Source organism: Hippoglossus hippoglossus, chromosome 23 (genome assembly GCF_009819705.1).
Source record: "Hippoglossus hippoglossus isolate fHipHip1 chromosome 23, fHipHip1.pri, whole genome shotgun sequence".
NCBI classification, from domain to species: domain Eukaryota; kingdom Metazoa; phylum Chordata; class Actinopteri; order Pleuronectiformes; family Pleuronectidae; genus Hippoglossus; species Hippoglossus hippoglossus.
Window position 1 is genome coordinate 4,072,171 of NC_047173.1, and position 15,462 is coordinate 4,087,632.

Consider the following 15,462-nt stretch of genomic DNA (forward strand, 5'->3'; position numbering starts at 1 on the left):
CCAGTCTTCCTCTGTATTGTACCACATTGGAGACATTATTTTATAGTGAAATTGATGTTGAAACCCTGGTGGTTGTGCACCTCAGCAATTATCAAAAAGTAGATCAAATATCAGACAGAAAATGTGTTGATTCTGCTTTGATTTAAATCCCAATCATCATTTCTTCCTTTGTCAGGAATACCAAATATTTATAGCTTCATTCTTACAAACTTTGACTTTGAACTTTTACCTAATTTGTATTATTATTTATTTGTATTTATCTCTGCACATACATACAACATGTAAATAAGACAGAATTAAAGTTGTTTGTTCTACCATGCTAGCTGTTTTTTACTGCTATTAGCTGTTAATTCATGCGAATGTCTGTAAACCTGCTGAATTTATTCCTCCTGCTTCCTCCTGCAGGACAGTGTTTGCAAAAGGATGGTGTCAGGAATAAAGTTTTCTGTGAGTCGGAACCCTCGACTCTCACACACATGCTTCACGTTATTCACATTTAGTCCAATTCAAAACATCAGTAGGCAGTACTAAATAATTATCTGTGTATGTGTGTTTTACCGTCAGACACCAGAGATCTCCTCCATCGCTCCCGGCGTTGTGTCTTTCTACGGCAGAAACCACGCGGTGTTATACGGTCGTAACCTCAGTGACGTGACCAGAGTGAGGATGCAGGCGCACACAGACTGCACGCCACAAGAGTGAGTCAGCTCACGGACGACTACGATTATGCATTATGCAAAGAGAGCAGGCGTTAAAGGGGAAATGCCACCTGTCGTATGACTTGACACATTCAAGGTGACAGTATTGACAGGTGACTCGATACGTGTCAGTGTCCTGTCAATACATATGAATGTGCTTCTCTTTCCTAAAGCCAGAAACTGGGTGTGGATGTAAAATATGGTTCTGCTCACAGACGTAATCAACAAGGTCTTTGTGTGAATACTTTCAGTAAAATGAAGCTTTTGTTTGCTTCACACATGCAAGCAAACCTATATTATAAACTACATACTTGGTTTATTATCTTAAGGCTCCAGATAGTCCGAAACATTATTAGATATCCCATCAGGCCTGGGAACGACTCGAGATCCTCCAGGACGAACTTGAAAGTGTGGTTGTCGAGAGGGACGTCTGGGATACCCTACTTTGGCCAATTTTCCACTTGACCCGAGTCTCAGATTAGTGGAGGATGATGGACAGAATCATTTATACATGTGATGTTTCCCTTTAAAACATTATCACTCTGACAGACTTTTTGCTGTCTGATGGTAAACTTGAAAGTTTGGGGATTCAGCGATAAGACAATTTTTGATTCGTGTGACCTTGGGCGTTGTCCATTTCGGCTTCTTTTTTAGGGTTGAGATATGATATATGATGTATAACACCGGTAGACTTATGATTCTGATGTGTTAAGCTTATGAAAAACCATCTAAGTCAGATTTAAATTGATGTTTAATTGCGTCCTTATGTTTCCTCTCTCTCATCCTGTGCGTTCTTGTCAGATCTCCTGTTTGGAACAACACAGGCATGAATCTGACGTTCCACATTCCCAGTGCAGATAGTAAAGGCGTGGTCAAAGTCTGTGCCCTCCTCCCAGACGGTAGTTGCCATGGCAGCAGCACCATCACCTACCAGTCATCCCCATCCTGCTCCGACATTGTACCAAACAGCACCTGGCTCAGGTATGTTTGGATTTGTTGGTTCTTTCATGCTGAATCCTACAATGTCACTCAGTAGAACGCATACCTCCATCAAGTTCTCTACATTTAAATTCACTAGATCCAGATTTTTGGATCCAGACTAAATTCGACACAGTCTTAAATATCACTCCCCTAAACGTGTCTGTTTTAATGATCCTCTTGAGACATCAATAAAAATGATGTAAAATGCCCTGTCTCACAATGTTAAGGAAACAGAAAACAAATTCTGGATCAGCACCAAAATTAAAAAAGTTCTTCCCTGACCCATAATGCATCCTTTCTACTAACTAACTAACAAACCACCCTAAAACTATGAAAGTCTGTCGTCGACTTACCGAGTGACTGGCTTGTCGGCCGTGTGCAGCCACTTCCTATATCTGTCATTTGAAATTAAAAGCCCTGTAGCTTTTCTTATAGTCTTATGGTATATGACCTCCTTGGTGGAAGTAAAAATGTCCAGATATAAATGGGAAAACATCAGATTTTATTCGGATAATGATGTTTCCATCAGCTGCAGAAATGTGTGTTTCTCCAAAGCGAAGAACTTATCGCACATCACTAATGGAAATATATCAGATATAAGCAGATACGAGGAAGAAAATGTTTTTGTTTTTGGGAACTTGTTAAACAAGAACTTCTCAAGTGGTAACTTCTTTAAAGTCACGGTTTAGTGCTTCAGCGTGCTGCCATAAGCAAATCATCACATAATCAATTCTGAAATCGAAGAGTAAGGATTCTGATCAAACCAGATAATCACTGGGATCAGTTTTTGCAGCTCATTTTAATGGGGAGGGGACACGAAGCAATGCGAGCAGAAATAAATACAATAAGTACATAAGGCCAGTAAAAATGTAAGTAGGCTATTTGTAGATGCACCACCGGTACGCTAAGTAAGTGAGGAACAGCGAGTGGTAGATGGTTAACCGATGGGGAAAGATTGCCACTTCCCCAAAGCAACATCTTTCACCTTAAGACCACTTCCTCTTTTACTTGCAGCAACTTCCACTTCTGCCTTTGTCTTTGAGTCTTTACAAAAACTTTATATATTTTTTGTTGTATGGACAATATAGGACATGAACGTTTTATAACACAGCAGGTGTGCAAAGAAAGTAATGTGATGTAATTTAGTCTATTTGGATTTTAGAGCCTTTGTGATGTCATCAAGGTTTGACGGGGATGTGACTGCTTCATTTAATGTCAGTATTATGGTGACAGACTCATTAAATGGTTTTCTAAGGCTTATCTCAATTAGTTCACTTAACTACGATAAACACATTAGAGAGTTGAACCCCCAGCCCCTTTCTCTCTCTCTCTGTGTCTGATTGGCTGCTGCCCTGTCTCCTGGTAGTGGGAAGAGGAAGTTGGCGATCATAGGCTCTCATCTGGACTTTGTGGAAGGGGTCACGCAGAGCCACGCCCCGCAGGAAGTCCGACTTCCTGAAAACAGGACCTATCAGGTGGGTCTGTAGACGGACAGTGTTCCACTGTCTGGTTTTACGTCACGCTGAATTACACTACACTGTCACATTATATCACAACATGCCAAATCATCCCAAGTAACCTTTAGCATTATGTCTATTATTTTACATTATAACATTAGTAATAGTCACATGTATCTATTCAACGTCACAAACTCTCGCCGCTTTTAGACCTTTTTTGGAACGTTTCCTTCCAGCCCCTTAGTTAAATGTCCGCAAAATGTCACCTGAAGATACAGCAGGAAAATGTCTGGAGAAATTGGAGAGAGTGAAACTGGAAGAATACAAATTTGTCAGAATGAAAAAAAAGGTGTCATACACATAGAAGATGTAGACAAGGATGTGGACTTGGAAAGACAACAAGATTTGAGAGCTTTTGCTGATAAGGGCATTTAATGTTCTGGAAATGTTGCTGCTGTTGTGAACGTGTCTGTCCAGACAGTCTTCTGCTGCCTTCTTCATGTCTGAACAACAAACTCTAGATAATGTCCAGATCCAATTTTCCAGAGTCCATGTCTGAAAACAGCTATACAGAGAGAAGCTCATATGTCAAATCGTGTCACATTATTACATTATGCTATTGAAATTCTTTATTAGGATTAACCCCTTGGGATGCATCAACTTGTTTTCCGTACAAGTACATTTTGACAAGATATGGAAAGATGATATGGATTGAATATTTGCTGGTAAATTATTCTAATCAGAAGGAGCTTTAAACAAGAAATGCTTTGTTTACAAAATACATATTTGTACATGTAATATTAATTGTTTGTACTTGTACGAAATGTGGAAGGCCATTTGTTTCTGAAGCATCATTAGAAACAAGTAGTGTATTTGTTTGTCAGATATGTTTTGTGTTTGCAAAACAAAATGCATTAGTTTGTTCATGGTGTGTTCAGCTGTTTGCAAAGGAGTGGCATCAAGACAGGAAATAACACATGAGTAGTTTTATGTAATGTTTTGGTGAGTACCAAATATCCGCATATTAGATTGAGTTTTATTAAGTGTTAGTTTGTTAGCAGCGAGCCAGTGTTGTGCGTTAGTAAGACGTAAAATCCGTTTGAGACGTGTATGTTACCGTATCATCTACATAAAGATGAACACAACATTCTGAACAAATTGTGGGGAGATCATTGATTAAAAAAAAAAGAGAAGAGCAGTGGATGAAGACTTGAGCCTAGTTTCACACCTCGTTCTTGTTTTCATGTATCAGATCGGTTTTCTTGTACAACAACACATTGTTTCCTGTTATGAAGATAAGAGTTGAACCGTAGTATAGAATTACAAAACAGTTTGTTTAAAAGAAGGCAGTGATCAACCAGATCAAAAGCTTTCTTCAAATCAATGAAGATTGCTCCTGTTAATTTATTATCATTAGTAAGTTTTAGTAAAGCTATAGTATAGTGGAGGGATATGATAGAAATATGTATCAGTATATCATATTCTATATAACACAGAATGTTCCTTTTAATTCTCTGCAGAATCTCACCTTTGAAACAGTTGCAGCTGTAAATGCACAGGGGCCTTTTCCCAGCACTGTGTTTCTGAAAGTAGCCAATAAAACGTTACCATGCACCCCAAACATCACCGTCTACCCAGAGCCCAAGTTTCTCAGCTTCAAATTCATCCGTGTCGGGGGCGACGTGCGCATCACCATACAGGTAAAGAATTGTTCTCATCTTTTTATCACACATTCACAAACACGGGGCTTTCAAAAGTTCAGCGTTGGTTTTTGTTTTCATCTCAGAAAAAGGCAGACAAACTGGAGATGGAGACAGCAGAGTTGTCAGTATGGGGCGTTCTGGGAGGACATCATTACTCCTGCATCATGACGGCCAAAGAAAGTCACAATGAGACTGACACGTTTGCCTGTGAAATCCAAAACACACTGGATGTTGAATTTCAGCAGTTAATGGTGAGTCTTAAAGTCACAGAAACAGAGCAAGCCAGATCATACTGCCTCACAAGTATTTTCTGGTACTAAAGTTCCAAAGTAGTAAACATGTATTTGTGCGTTGTAAAATTTCTTTCAAATATACTGTGATTATTGCTTATTTACAGATAAAGTATGGGGACAAGACGGTAATACTCCGCCTTGAATCATCGTTTCTGTTTATTTGGGTGCTGCTTGTTCTGCTGCCGATACCCTGCATTATTAGTGAGTACAAAAAGATTGGATCCATGTTGTTCCAACAAGAAAACTATTTCCTCTTTTTTTTATCTGCGAAATTCAACCACTTGGTTTTGACCCCCAGCGGTGGTGCTAGTTTACCGAAGCAAACAGAAGAAGCTCACTGCTAACATGAACAGACTCATGGAAAACCTGGAGCTGGACATCAGGAACGATATCAGACAAGGTCAGTCACAAAGTCCCGCCCTGTGTCCGTACTGAAACAGGAAGGTGTGGATCAAGTATCAATGCTTTAATACAAACGTCCATCCCGACAGCATAATCCTCTTCCACTGCTGTTCATCTGCAGTCTCGCTTTAAACAGAATCAGACACGTTCTCTCTGGTGCCTTTACAGCAATATATTCATACGCATTAGATAAATGAACAAATTGACATGAGAGTTCCTATGTGTCTTCAAGTGTTGGATAGCATTCACTTTGGCTCTTCCCGCTCTTTGTATATGAAAGTCACGTGACATCACAATGCCCGTCTCAAAGAGACGGGAGTTAAAACCAAGTGTTTCAGACGTCGAGGATGAAAAGAGGAGCTGCAGCAATGGACAGTATGAAGAAGGTGACATGTTTGTGTTTGTTGATGAAGACGTCCCTTTCACTGATCATTAGAGCATGTAAACATTTTCAAGTAATTACCCCAATTCAAATGATGAACCTGAATATAGGCATAATATGTCTCCTTGAATAAGTAAGATAAGAATAGTATAGTTATGGTTAGGGTTAGAATTAGGCTTAGGCATTAAGTTTGGATGGTTATGGTCAGAGGTAGGGGCTAGGGAATGCATTTTGTCAATGAGTGTCCACACTAAGACAGAAGTACAAACATGTATGTGTGTTTATTAAACCTGCTTGGTCACTCCTTTGTCTGCTGCCCATCATTTCATTGTCCTGCACAGGTTTTGTGGATCTGCAGACAGAGAAAACTGACCTGATGGAAAACGTTGGAGCGATTCCTTTCCTGGACTACAAGCACTTTGCCTCCAGAATCTTTTTTCCTGAGGTACAGTGAACAACTGGACAGAAAACAACCGTCCACATCCCTCAAACTGATGTTGTAGGTCGCGAAAAATCAAAGACATCATCCATAATCCAGATGTTTCCTTTGTGTTACTGTTTCCCAGAGAGAGACTCTGATGAAGTTGTGCATCAAAGACATTGGTCAGGTAAGGTTGGACACCAGCTGCGATTCACTTCACGATGTGCAGTTTGTCAGCGATGGGTCAGTGATGCATTGTTGTTGTACCCGACCTTGGATCAGGACGCAGTGAAGGTTCAGCTTGACGAGTGTTGCCACGTCTTGTCCCAGCTGATCCACAATCGGCTCTTCCTCACGTCTATGGTTCACGCCCTGGAGGAGCAGAAGAGCTTCACCATCAAGGACAAGTCAGTCCCCTCTTTAAGTGACTCCCTCTTTTCCGTAATGCAGTTATATTCTGTTTTCGTCGTCTCTTACCTGTTATCCATTTGCTAAGCATTGTTTTGTCCTCTTGGTCTCCTCCTCGTGTTCCTCTGTTCTGTTTCAGGTGTTCGCTGGCGTCTCTACTAACAGTAGCGCTCCACGGCGACTTGTTGTACCTGACGGAGGTGATGGAGGTTCTGCTGAAGGATCTGATGCTGCAAAACAGCAACACTCATTCCAAACTGCTGCTACGAGGCACTGAGTCAACGGTGGAGAAACTGCTGACCAACTGGATGTCCATATGCCTTTATGGCTTCCTGCGGGTCCGTCCACTTTGTTTCTTGTAATCTTTGTTGCTCCTTTTAGCTGAGCTCGTGCCCAGTGTTTGTCTGTCAGCCGGACCGTCCTTGTGGTTTAAGACTATATATTAAAACGGCGACCGGTTTGCGAAACCTAAGACAGTCACTGTGTCAGACTCTTAAGTTGTTTTCAGACATGACCTGCGCATGTGTGAAAACTTGCGCACAGTTTGCCTTTCACATGTGCACAACACAGCGAGAGGTTTCCTGCACAGACGTGTTCACAACAGCATCAAATCCTCTGCATTATTCAGGCGAGAGGCGGAGAGTGCGACACCGCATTTTCAGCTGGAGATATTAGTTTTCTTTATCTTTTTTTGCGTCTAGTGCGTGTTAGAAGCGTCACCAAAGGTCAGTTGGAGAAAGTCTGCAGAAACTGCGGAGGCTGGAGGGTCTGCGGAGTTCAGTGCAGCCTTTACTTGTGACTCGCAGTGGTATTAATAACATTGGGGAAAAGTATTTCTCGATATAATGCAACGTGTGAAGTAAACCTGTTAATAATTACACTGTACAGACCATGCATCAGAATATGTGTGGGTTACTGTTCATGAAACCTAAGTAGAAGGACGTGTTGTACTTGTTATGTTGCTGTATTCTTGTCCCATGATTTACTTGTGTTTATTCAGATGTTTTCGGGGTTTGTCACTAATTTGTCATCAGGTTATTAATCTAGAACTAAATTTGATAAACCAAGTCCTGTCCTCACTAAACCTCCTCTGCCAAAAACAGACAGCTCTAATGGAGTCAGTGGAGTGTTCATGTCATTAGTTCCCAGGTTATATCTCATACTATACATAAAGTATTGATCGTAATTCATACATGCGTTTGTCCCTTTTAAATTGTTGTAACTACACAACCCATGTGATGGTTTACTAGCCCGGCAGCCTTTGACTTTTAACTCTTACTGTTACTAAACTAAACTTCCCCGCTGTGGTTGCCACCACTCGAAGTGTTGCCATGGTGTCTTTTACGCACCGAGTTCCTGTTTGTGATTCTGTGCAGGAAAGTGTCGGCCAGCACCTGTTCCTGATGGTGAGCGCTCTCATGCAGCAGATCAAAAAAGGACCTGTGGACTGTGTGACAGAGAAGGCTCTGTACACACTCAGTGAGGACTGGCTGCTGTGGCAGGCTCAGGACTTCAGCTCCCTGGTACACACACACACACACACACACACACACACACACACACACACACACACACTTTGGTTTGTGTGGTTACTTCAGATATTTTTTTTCTCTCTCTTTCAGTCATACTCTGAAAACCCCGTAAGCGTGTGCTTAGATTTGCTCTGCTTGTGCTCAAGCTGCTGATATTTTGTTGCAAGCATGGACATATTTCCTCTGTTGGAGCTTCCCCGAGCACTCGTGCTGCTCCTGTGTGCGTATGAAATGTCTGCTCTGGGATTTCTCCTCTACTCTTGAAGTCTGTCTTCTGCGCTTGGATTTTGTTTGTGCAACACGTCTGTTGAAATTGTGCGTGAGCTTTACTTGTTTAAGAGTCCCTTACAGGAGGGCATGAACCAGGTTAAGTAAACGCAATCACAACAAGGGCTGGACAATTTCATTCATCATCACTACACCTGGCATTACTGGTTGGGAACTGAGTTTCAACAACTATTATAAACAGCGATTATTAGTGGTTCAATAATCTATAACCTATCAATAACCTTAAAAGGTTTTAAATGTGTTGAAATATTACATACTAGGTCTTATTTATGTTAACATTCATTTAACGCTACTTCCATTGTGCTTAAAAAGTATTTATCTCTTCTAAACAAATCTTTGTGCCGCAATGCTTTATTAAAACAAGACAAATCCTTGTCTGTGGGAAAGTCTACCTGCTGTGTTTGCCTGTAGTTTGCGAGACAACGCGGTGTTTCATGTTTATTCTCTACCAGGTTTCTTCCCCTTATTTTCAATTAGGGCGAAGTATAAGTTATTGTGGGACTGCGATATTCCTTAATCTTATCATACTTGACATAAATCTTAAATAGAATTCAATATGGACCCAAAAAGTCTGAAGTTGAACTTGTATAAACTGTAAACAGAAGAGATTCTTCAATCAAATCAAAATGTGGCGTGACCCTTCCTCTGAAGCTCATTGTCGTGCACCATCAATAAGTATGTAAACATCTAAAGGGCTAAAAGTTGTGCATATCAAACTCAACCCATCACTTAATAGAAAGTACATTTGTAAATTCGTATATCCACCAATAAGAGTTGAGCACTAGCTTTTTACTGCAACTGAAAAATGTATGTGTCAGGACATATCTGCTTTAAGAATGAGAGTTAAAGCTGTTGTGTGTCTTCACTGTGTTGACATGCTTTGTATATAAAGAAGGCATTTAAATGTTTACTGTATTTTTGCTCAAACACTGCAGCTTCTTGACATTTGACATACTGAATAAAATACAGGTCCCTCATATATAGGAGCCAATAGCTAGTTTAAAACGTGGTAAGCCATGACATGTTATTTCATTAGCATTAATGTGCTGTTGCTGCTGAAGCGAAACCCCAAAATACATCACAGTGAAGCTGTGGCAGAGCCCGTTTCAGGAAGCTGCGAAAATATTGGCATTTCCGTGAAAGAGATGTTTTTAGACTTTTTGAGTCAACACCTCAACTGATCAGAGAGTGGATAAAGAAGTGTATGACCCCAGATGCTCACACACAGGAGGTGTTGAGTGGGAGGGCATCTCAACATAGAGATGTTGCGCTATAGAAACAGCGATTGACATGTTGGGTTGAGACAAGGACTTAAATGAAAACTGCAGCAGGTTAAGCTTAATGTAAATTAGTGGCTCCCAACCCTTTGAGCTTGTGTGACGGACATCAGCTGTATCTGTCTATACGGTGTAAGAGTGATTTGCTCTGAGTTCTGAACAAGTAATTTTTACTTTTCACTTGGGAAAAGCAAAGATTAGAGAAACATCTGAAGAAATGAACCTTGAGTATTAGATGGAGTATTGGATCACACTGGGCTGCAGCTTTATGCGGTGTTGAATATGTGCACCTGCTGCACTATTCCCCCAAATGATTGTGGATAAGAGGAGCAGCGCTGGTCGACCAGTGTATTCACAATCAGTGATTAAAACCAAAAAGGTATTGTTTTTACATTGGTTTGTTTTTGGATTAATTATAAAAATGTATAGATTAGTTTTAAGGCTGTTCACGGCCAGTAGGCCATACCTCTGATCTTTTGATTCTTGATTTACCAGCTGAATCCATAGGCTGAAAACTAGGGGGGGGGGGGGGACAGAGTGTTCCTCAGGGTCCACTCTGACTTGAGGATACAAGTGTCTCTTATTATTACTATGTACTTTCTGTATTTGAACCATGTGATTTTGGTTGTACAGCAGTTTGTATGTTTGTGTAGAAAAGTGCTCTTGTGTTTCTCGTTTTTGTATACAACAAACCACCACTGCTCAGTTTACTGCTCACTTCCATTAACTGCTGCAAACATTAACCACCAAACTGCATGAAGATAAACAAAGATGGAGACACTTGATGTCACTGCTCTGAAAGCCTCTCATTGACCTCCGCTCAAAGCTCCCTCCCACTTTCCAAAAATGACTTGAATGTGTTGTTTCACTGAGTTTTCATGATGGTGAAACTGAGATTAGTGGTTATTGTTGTGGTTTCTACGAGTATCACTGCAAGTTACTGTGTACACGTGATCTTGAGGAAAGCCTTTAGTCCCAGTCATGTACTCTGTGCTTATCTTTCTTAATGATCAATGACTTTTAGTTTTTGGGTGATTAGAAAATACAACATGTCAGTTTTCTGTGTGCAGAAGCTGAAGGTGCTGTTTGCTGTGGGCAGTGACGGGGAGCTCAGCGAGCCTCTGGAGGTCAACAGTCTGAGCTGCGACACAGTGGAGCAGGTCAAGGAGAAAATCCTGTCCACCTTCAGGAGCAAGTTCGGTTTCCCCTTCAACGTTCCCCTCAGTGACGTCTGTATCGGTCAGTAGCAACACACAGGTCTGGTGTCTGTGTCTGCGTCGTAACTTGTACAGCGCTTTTAAAAACAGCCACAAAGTACTTTACAGAATCAAATCAAACAGATCAAAGCATGTTAAACACAGCTGAAAAAAAAGATAGATCTTTATTTTTTCCTCTTTACTTAATAATTGGTTTTGTATCTTTATGATTGTTATGACCTTTATTATTTAAGCATTGACAAGTATGTCTTTAAACATTTGTCACCAAATGTACACAGAAAGGTTTGAGAAACTGCCCACAGCAAGAAGAACAATGGCAGATCTAATTGTTAAAGCACAGCACGTGATTTGAAGTATTTTTGTCCATTTTACATGATGGTTTATGAAATGAACATTTGATATCAAAGTTTCCCTAAACTTGTCTTTACCTGTAAAAAAAAAAAAAAAAATGTCTCTTCAAGCTGTTTAACAACAACTTTCCCACCAGAGTACGAGAGGGACGGATGTTTTGTTCCTCTCGAGGAAGTGGATAGAAGCTCTGAGGTTATCGGGGAGGTGACGATGCTCAACACACTGAAGCACTACAAGGTGAGACGGATGACAAGGGCTCCCTCTCTCCCTCCCCCTTGCTCCCTGTCATACAGACTCTTGTGGGTTGTGTTGTTGTGTGTTGGATAGAGGAAGCTGCTGCGGTGTAACCTCACAGAAACTGAAACACACCCTGTACAGATCTACAACTGGGCATACTCCTCCTCCTACTTTCAGCTTCACTGCTGCTGTCCCCGCCCGCTGGTCAATGTGCACCACTGTACCTGTGGTGGTGGTTATGTGAGGTTCACAGACTGAAAACTGAACTCAGAGTGTAGATAACAAACCAGTCATTGCAAATGTTTCCGGTAATATTCGAAATGCAGTTAAACTTTATGTACGTTAAGGCCGCAATGAATGATTATTTTCTTTATCAATTATCTGTTGATTACGTTTGGTCCATAAATCTGAATCCCCAAGACGGCCTCCTCAAGTGGCTCGCGTCATCCACAAACCAAAGATATTTACTGTCATTAGACGAGCACTGTGGAAAAAACCTGAAATCAGAGAATGTTAATTTTCACCAAAAACAAGCCAACCGATCTCCAAGCTGTTTTTAACATTCAAATAGTAACACAACACACACACATCCTCAGAACCCATCAGTATTAACAGCAAGAGAACCGAAGGAGCAGCAATGTGTTGAAATGGACCTGATTTGTTGACCTTTTCTCTGCGACGGTCTTTTGGTCGTTCAGGTTCCCGATGGAGCGACGATCAAAGTGCTTCAGAGGAAAAGTCATCCTCCTCTGAGTCCACAGGGAAGTGTGAAGGGTGAGAGCTGAGACACTTTTTTCCTCTTCACATTTAGATTCCTGAAAACAGTTTGAATTGACTGTGGGAGTTGTTCCTGCTATAATTTTTATGAATGTCCAAGTAATGTCAACCTGACCCACAACTCACTCATTTTAATTCTCCTTTTTTGGATCAAGCAATAAATTGTCCAGTCTCTGAAGTGTAAAAAAAAATTAATAAACCCGTAGCCCAAAATGTCCATTGTCAGATATCACATACTCCAAAAATATATATATTTGCAATGTGCAGTCATAAGATGCAAATTCAGACATTTTTTTCCCATTGTTATTTCTATTAGAGAAAGAAAAATACTTTCAGATTTTTATTATTATGTCAGTTTATGTTTCCAACTTTGTCTTTGGTGGTTTGTTTGTGAGCACGATAACTCAAAATAACTGAGCTGATTTCCATAAAAGTTGGCGGAGGTTTGCAGATTGAAATTGTATTTGAGTCGCCACTGAAGCAAAACCTATAAGTCAGTCTGCTTCCGTTTGACTGGTGATTATTTTGTCACACATGTAGATTGGGTTTCTTACAACATGGATGAATGCTCATTGAGAGAAACAAACTATTTTCAGCTGCACGTGTAGCGTGTCACCTTAAAAAAATGGCCCCAATTTGTCCTGTGAAGCACAGGTGTATAGAAAAGGATCTTAGTCAGTTGCAGTTAATGTGGAGCATAACTTCATTTTATTGAGACAGTTTTGAAAAAGGAACAATCTGATCAACACCCATCAAACAAATGTAATTCTTTCTCCCAACGATCAATGTTCATTTCTTCTCATTTTCGCTCTAGATGATGAGAACTTCTCTAGAAAATACTTCCACTTGGTAAGAATGAGTTTGATGTTTCTTGAAGTGAATCATTAAATGTAGTTCTTCTTGGATTGAGATGAGCCCACTTGGTGGCCGGTGTGTCCTTTAAACGCAGATTGATCCTGATGTGGACGAGGACCAAAGGAAGGACCCAGAGAGGAAGAAGTTAAAACTGAAGGAAGTGCACCTCACCAAGCTGCTGTCCACCAAGGCAAGAGGAACACAGCCTCATTTCAGTTAGACCAAAGCGCTATTTGTGTGGCACTGCAAAGAGCACCTTTTTTTTGGAGCTTCCCCTTTGTGACAGGAAATTAAACAGCGACAGTTTAGGGTTATGGTGAGAGGAGGTGGCATGACGTTAACCCAGAGAGGAGTCCAAGCAGATTAGAAACTGTAGCTGCGCTCTACTTAAAGCTGGCAGCATTGTGTTGTGTGTCTGGAACATAGAGGCTGTGTGTTAAATGTGTTGGAGAGGAAATAGTATCATGAGGGTGTGGTGTCAGTCAGCTGAGTTCTTTGAACAAAGGACAAACACAGTTAAACCAGATTTCCATGACAGTTTTTATGTAAAATGTAAACATCAATATGTAATATTCTGTAAAATAAAAAACATGTTTTTGTGAGGCATAACCATCAATCAACACAGATTATCTACTGGACATATTGCGTCAAATCAATTGTGTAGTATTTATAATATGTAGAAGATAGAACAAAGTCAAAAGAATGACAATACACACAAAACCAAAATCGCCCACTTTCACCCGGTTAGAATTCCTAACAGCTGATTTTATCGGGCTGTAAACATTAAAGAAGGCTTTACCTCCCCTTTTCTCTCGGTCTGTCAGGTGGCAGTGCATTCGTTTGTGGAGAACCTGTTTAAGTCCATCTGGGGGTTGACGCACGGCAGAGCTCCACACGCCATCAAATACTTCTTTGACTTCCTGGACGCTCAGGCAGCCGACATGAAGATCACGGATCCGGAGGTGTTGCACATCTGGAAGACCAACAGGTACGGCTGTGTGGACAGAAAGAAGGAGACACAGCAGACCTGCCGAGGTGGACAAGTTTAACGTGTTTTTGTATCTTTTCAGTTTACCTCTGCGCTTCTGGATCAACATCCTGAAAAACCCGCAGTTTGTTTTCGACATGGAGAAAACGCCACAGCTCGACGGCTGCTTGTCCGTCATCGCTCAGGCCTTCATGGACTCCTTCTCCCTCACCGAGTTCCAGCTGGGGAAGGTGAAGAGCCACACACAATACCGGCGGAGCTGGAGCCAAACGTAAAAGGCAAATCACGCAGCTGAAAGTTTGAACTTGAATGTTGTTGTGTTGCAGCACACGCCGACCAACAAGCTCCTGTACGCCAAAGACATTCCCAGGTTCAAACAGGAAGTGAGGGCTTACTACAAGCAGATCAGAGAGCAGTCAGTAATATCAGAGTCCGAGTTCAAGAGCTTCCTGCGGGAGGAGTCAAAGGTAACGTCCATTTCAGTACTAGATGTGAAACGAAGGAAGGAATAAAGGTGACATTGCGAGAGGATGACAGTTTGTTTGGATTTCAGAAACACGACAATGAATTCAACGAAACGGCAGCCCTCAGAGAGCTCTACAAATTCATCCAGAGCTACTTCACAGAGGTGGGTCAATCGTCCGGTGTTTGAGACACTGAAACTTGGGCTTGATGAGGTTATGTGCTCTGCTCAGTGTCTTTCTACTGTAGCCCCAGGGTTGACATGCAACAACCCACAGTGACTTCCCTCGCGAAACTAACAGTGATGTGATGGCACATGTACAGGATATGAGATTTATGAGCCTTTGCTTCTCCTGTGGCTTCCTGTGCACTTTTTCAAACGTCATCGCAGCGAAACACTAAGCTTTTTTGAATAGAAATGACTGCACGAGTTGTCTTAATATAAGAGGATTAATCTGCTTCATTCTAAAGTCTTTTATGACACGTGGCCCCACCAAACATTATTTAGAAAAAAGCAATGGCATTGTAAAAAGCAACTGTGTTGTAAAATGCCTTTTTCCAGATTAAAGACAAGTTGAACGAGAACGGCGCCCCTACTGAGCTGACGGAGCAACTGCATCATGCGAAAACGCAGTTTGACGGACTGAAGAGCTGCTCGTGGAGCTGAGCTGCCTGAGCCACGACAGGAAGGTGGCGGGAGCCGGTAACCGTCATGTTTGTGTGTTAAGTAGTA

General features: G+C 41.3%; 1 protein-coding gene across 1 annotated transcript in view; it reads left to right on the forward strand.

Annotated features, from left to right (window-relative positions):
- The window catches only part of LOC117756977 (plexin-C1-like), a 38,655-nt gene extending 23,212 nt beyond the window's left edge, over positions 1-15,443 (forward strand). Inside the window, 16 exon segments of the mRNA XM_034577620.1 lie at positions 5,431-5,532; positions 6,258-6,361; positions 6,483-6,524; positions 6,620-6,744; positions 6,885-7,083; positions 8,122-8,268; positions 10,913-11,081; positions 11,547-11,647; positions 12,346-12,421; positions 13,239-13,273; positions 13,374-13,469; positions 14,104-14,267; positions 14,350-14,497; positions 14,594-14,734; positions 14,821-14,895; positions 15,292-15,443. Coding sequence (XP_034433511.1) covers positions 5,431-5,532; positions 6,258-6,361; positions 6,483-6,524; positions 6,620-6,744; positions 6,885-7,083; positions 8,122-8,268; positions 10,913-11,081; positions 11,547-11,647; positions 12,346-12,421; positions 13,239-13,273; positions 13,374-13,469; positions 14,104-14,267; positions 14,350-14,497; positions 14,594-14,734; positions 14,821-14,895; positions 15,292-15,396 — 1,829 coding nt within the window. The 3' untranslated portion in view covers positions 15,397-15,443.
- The last annotated feature ends 19 nt before the right edge of the window (positions 15,444-15,462 follow it).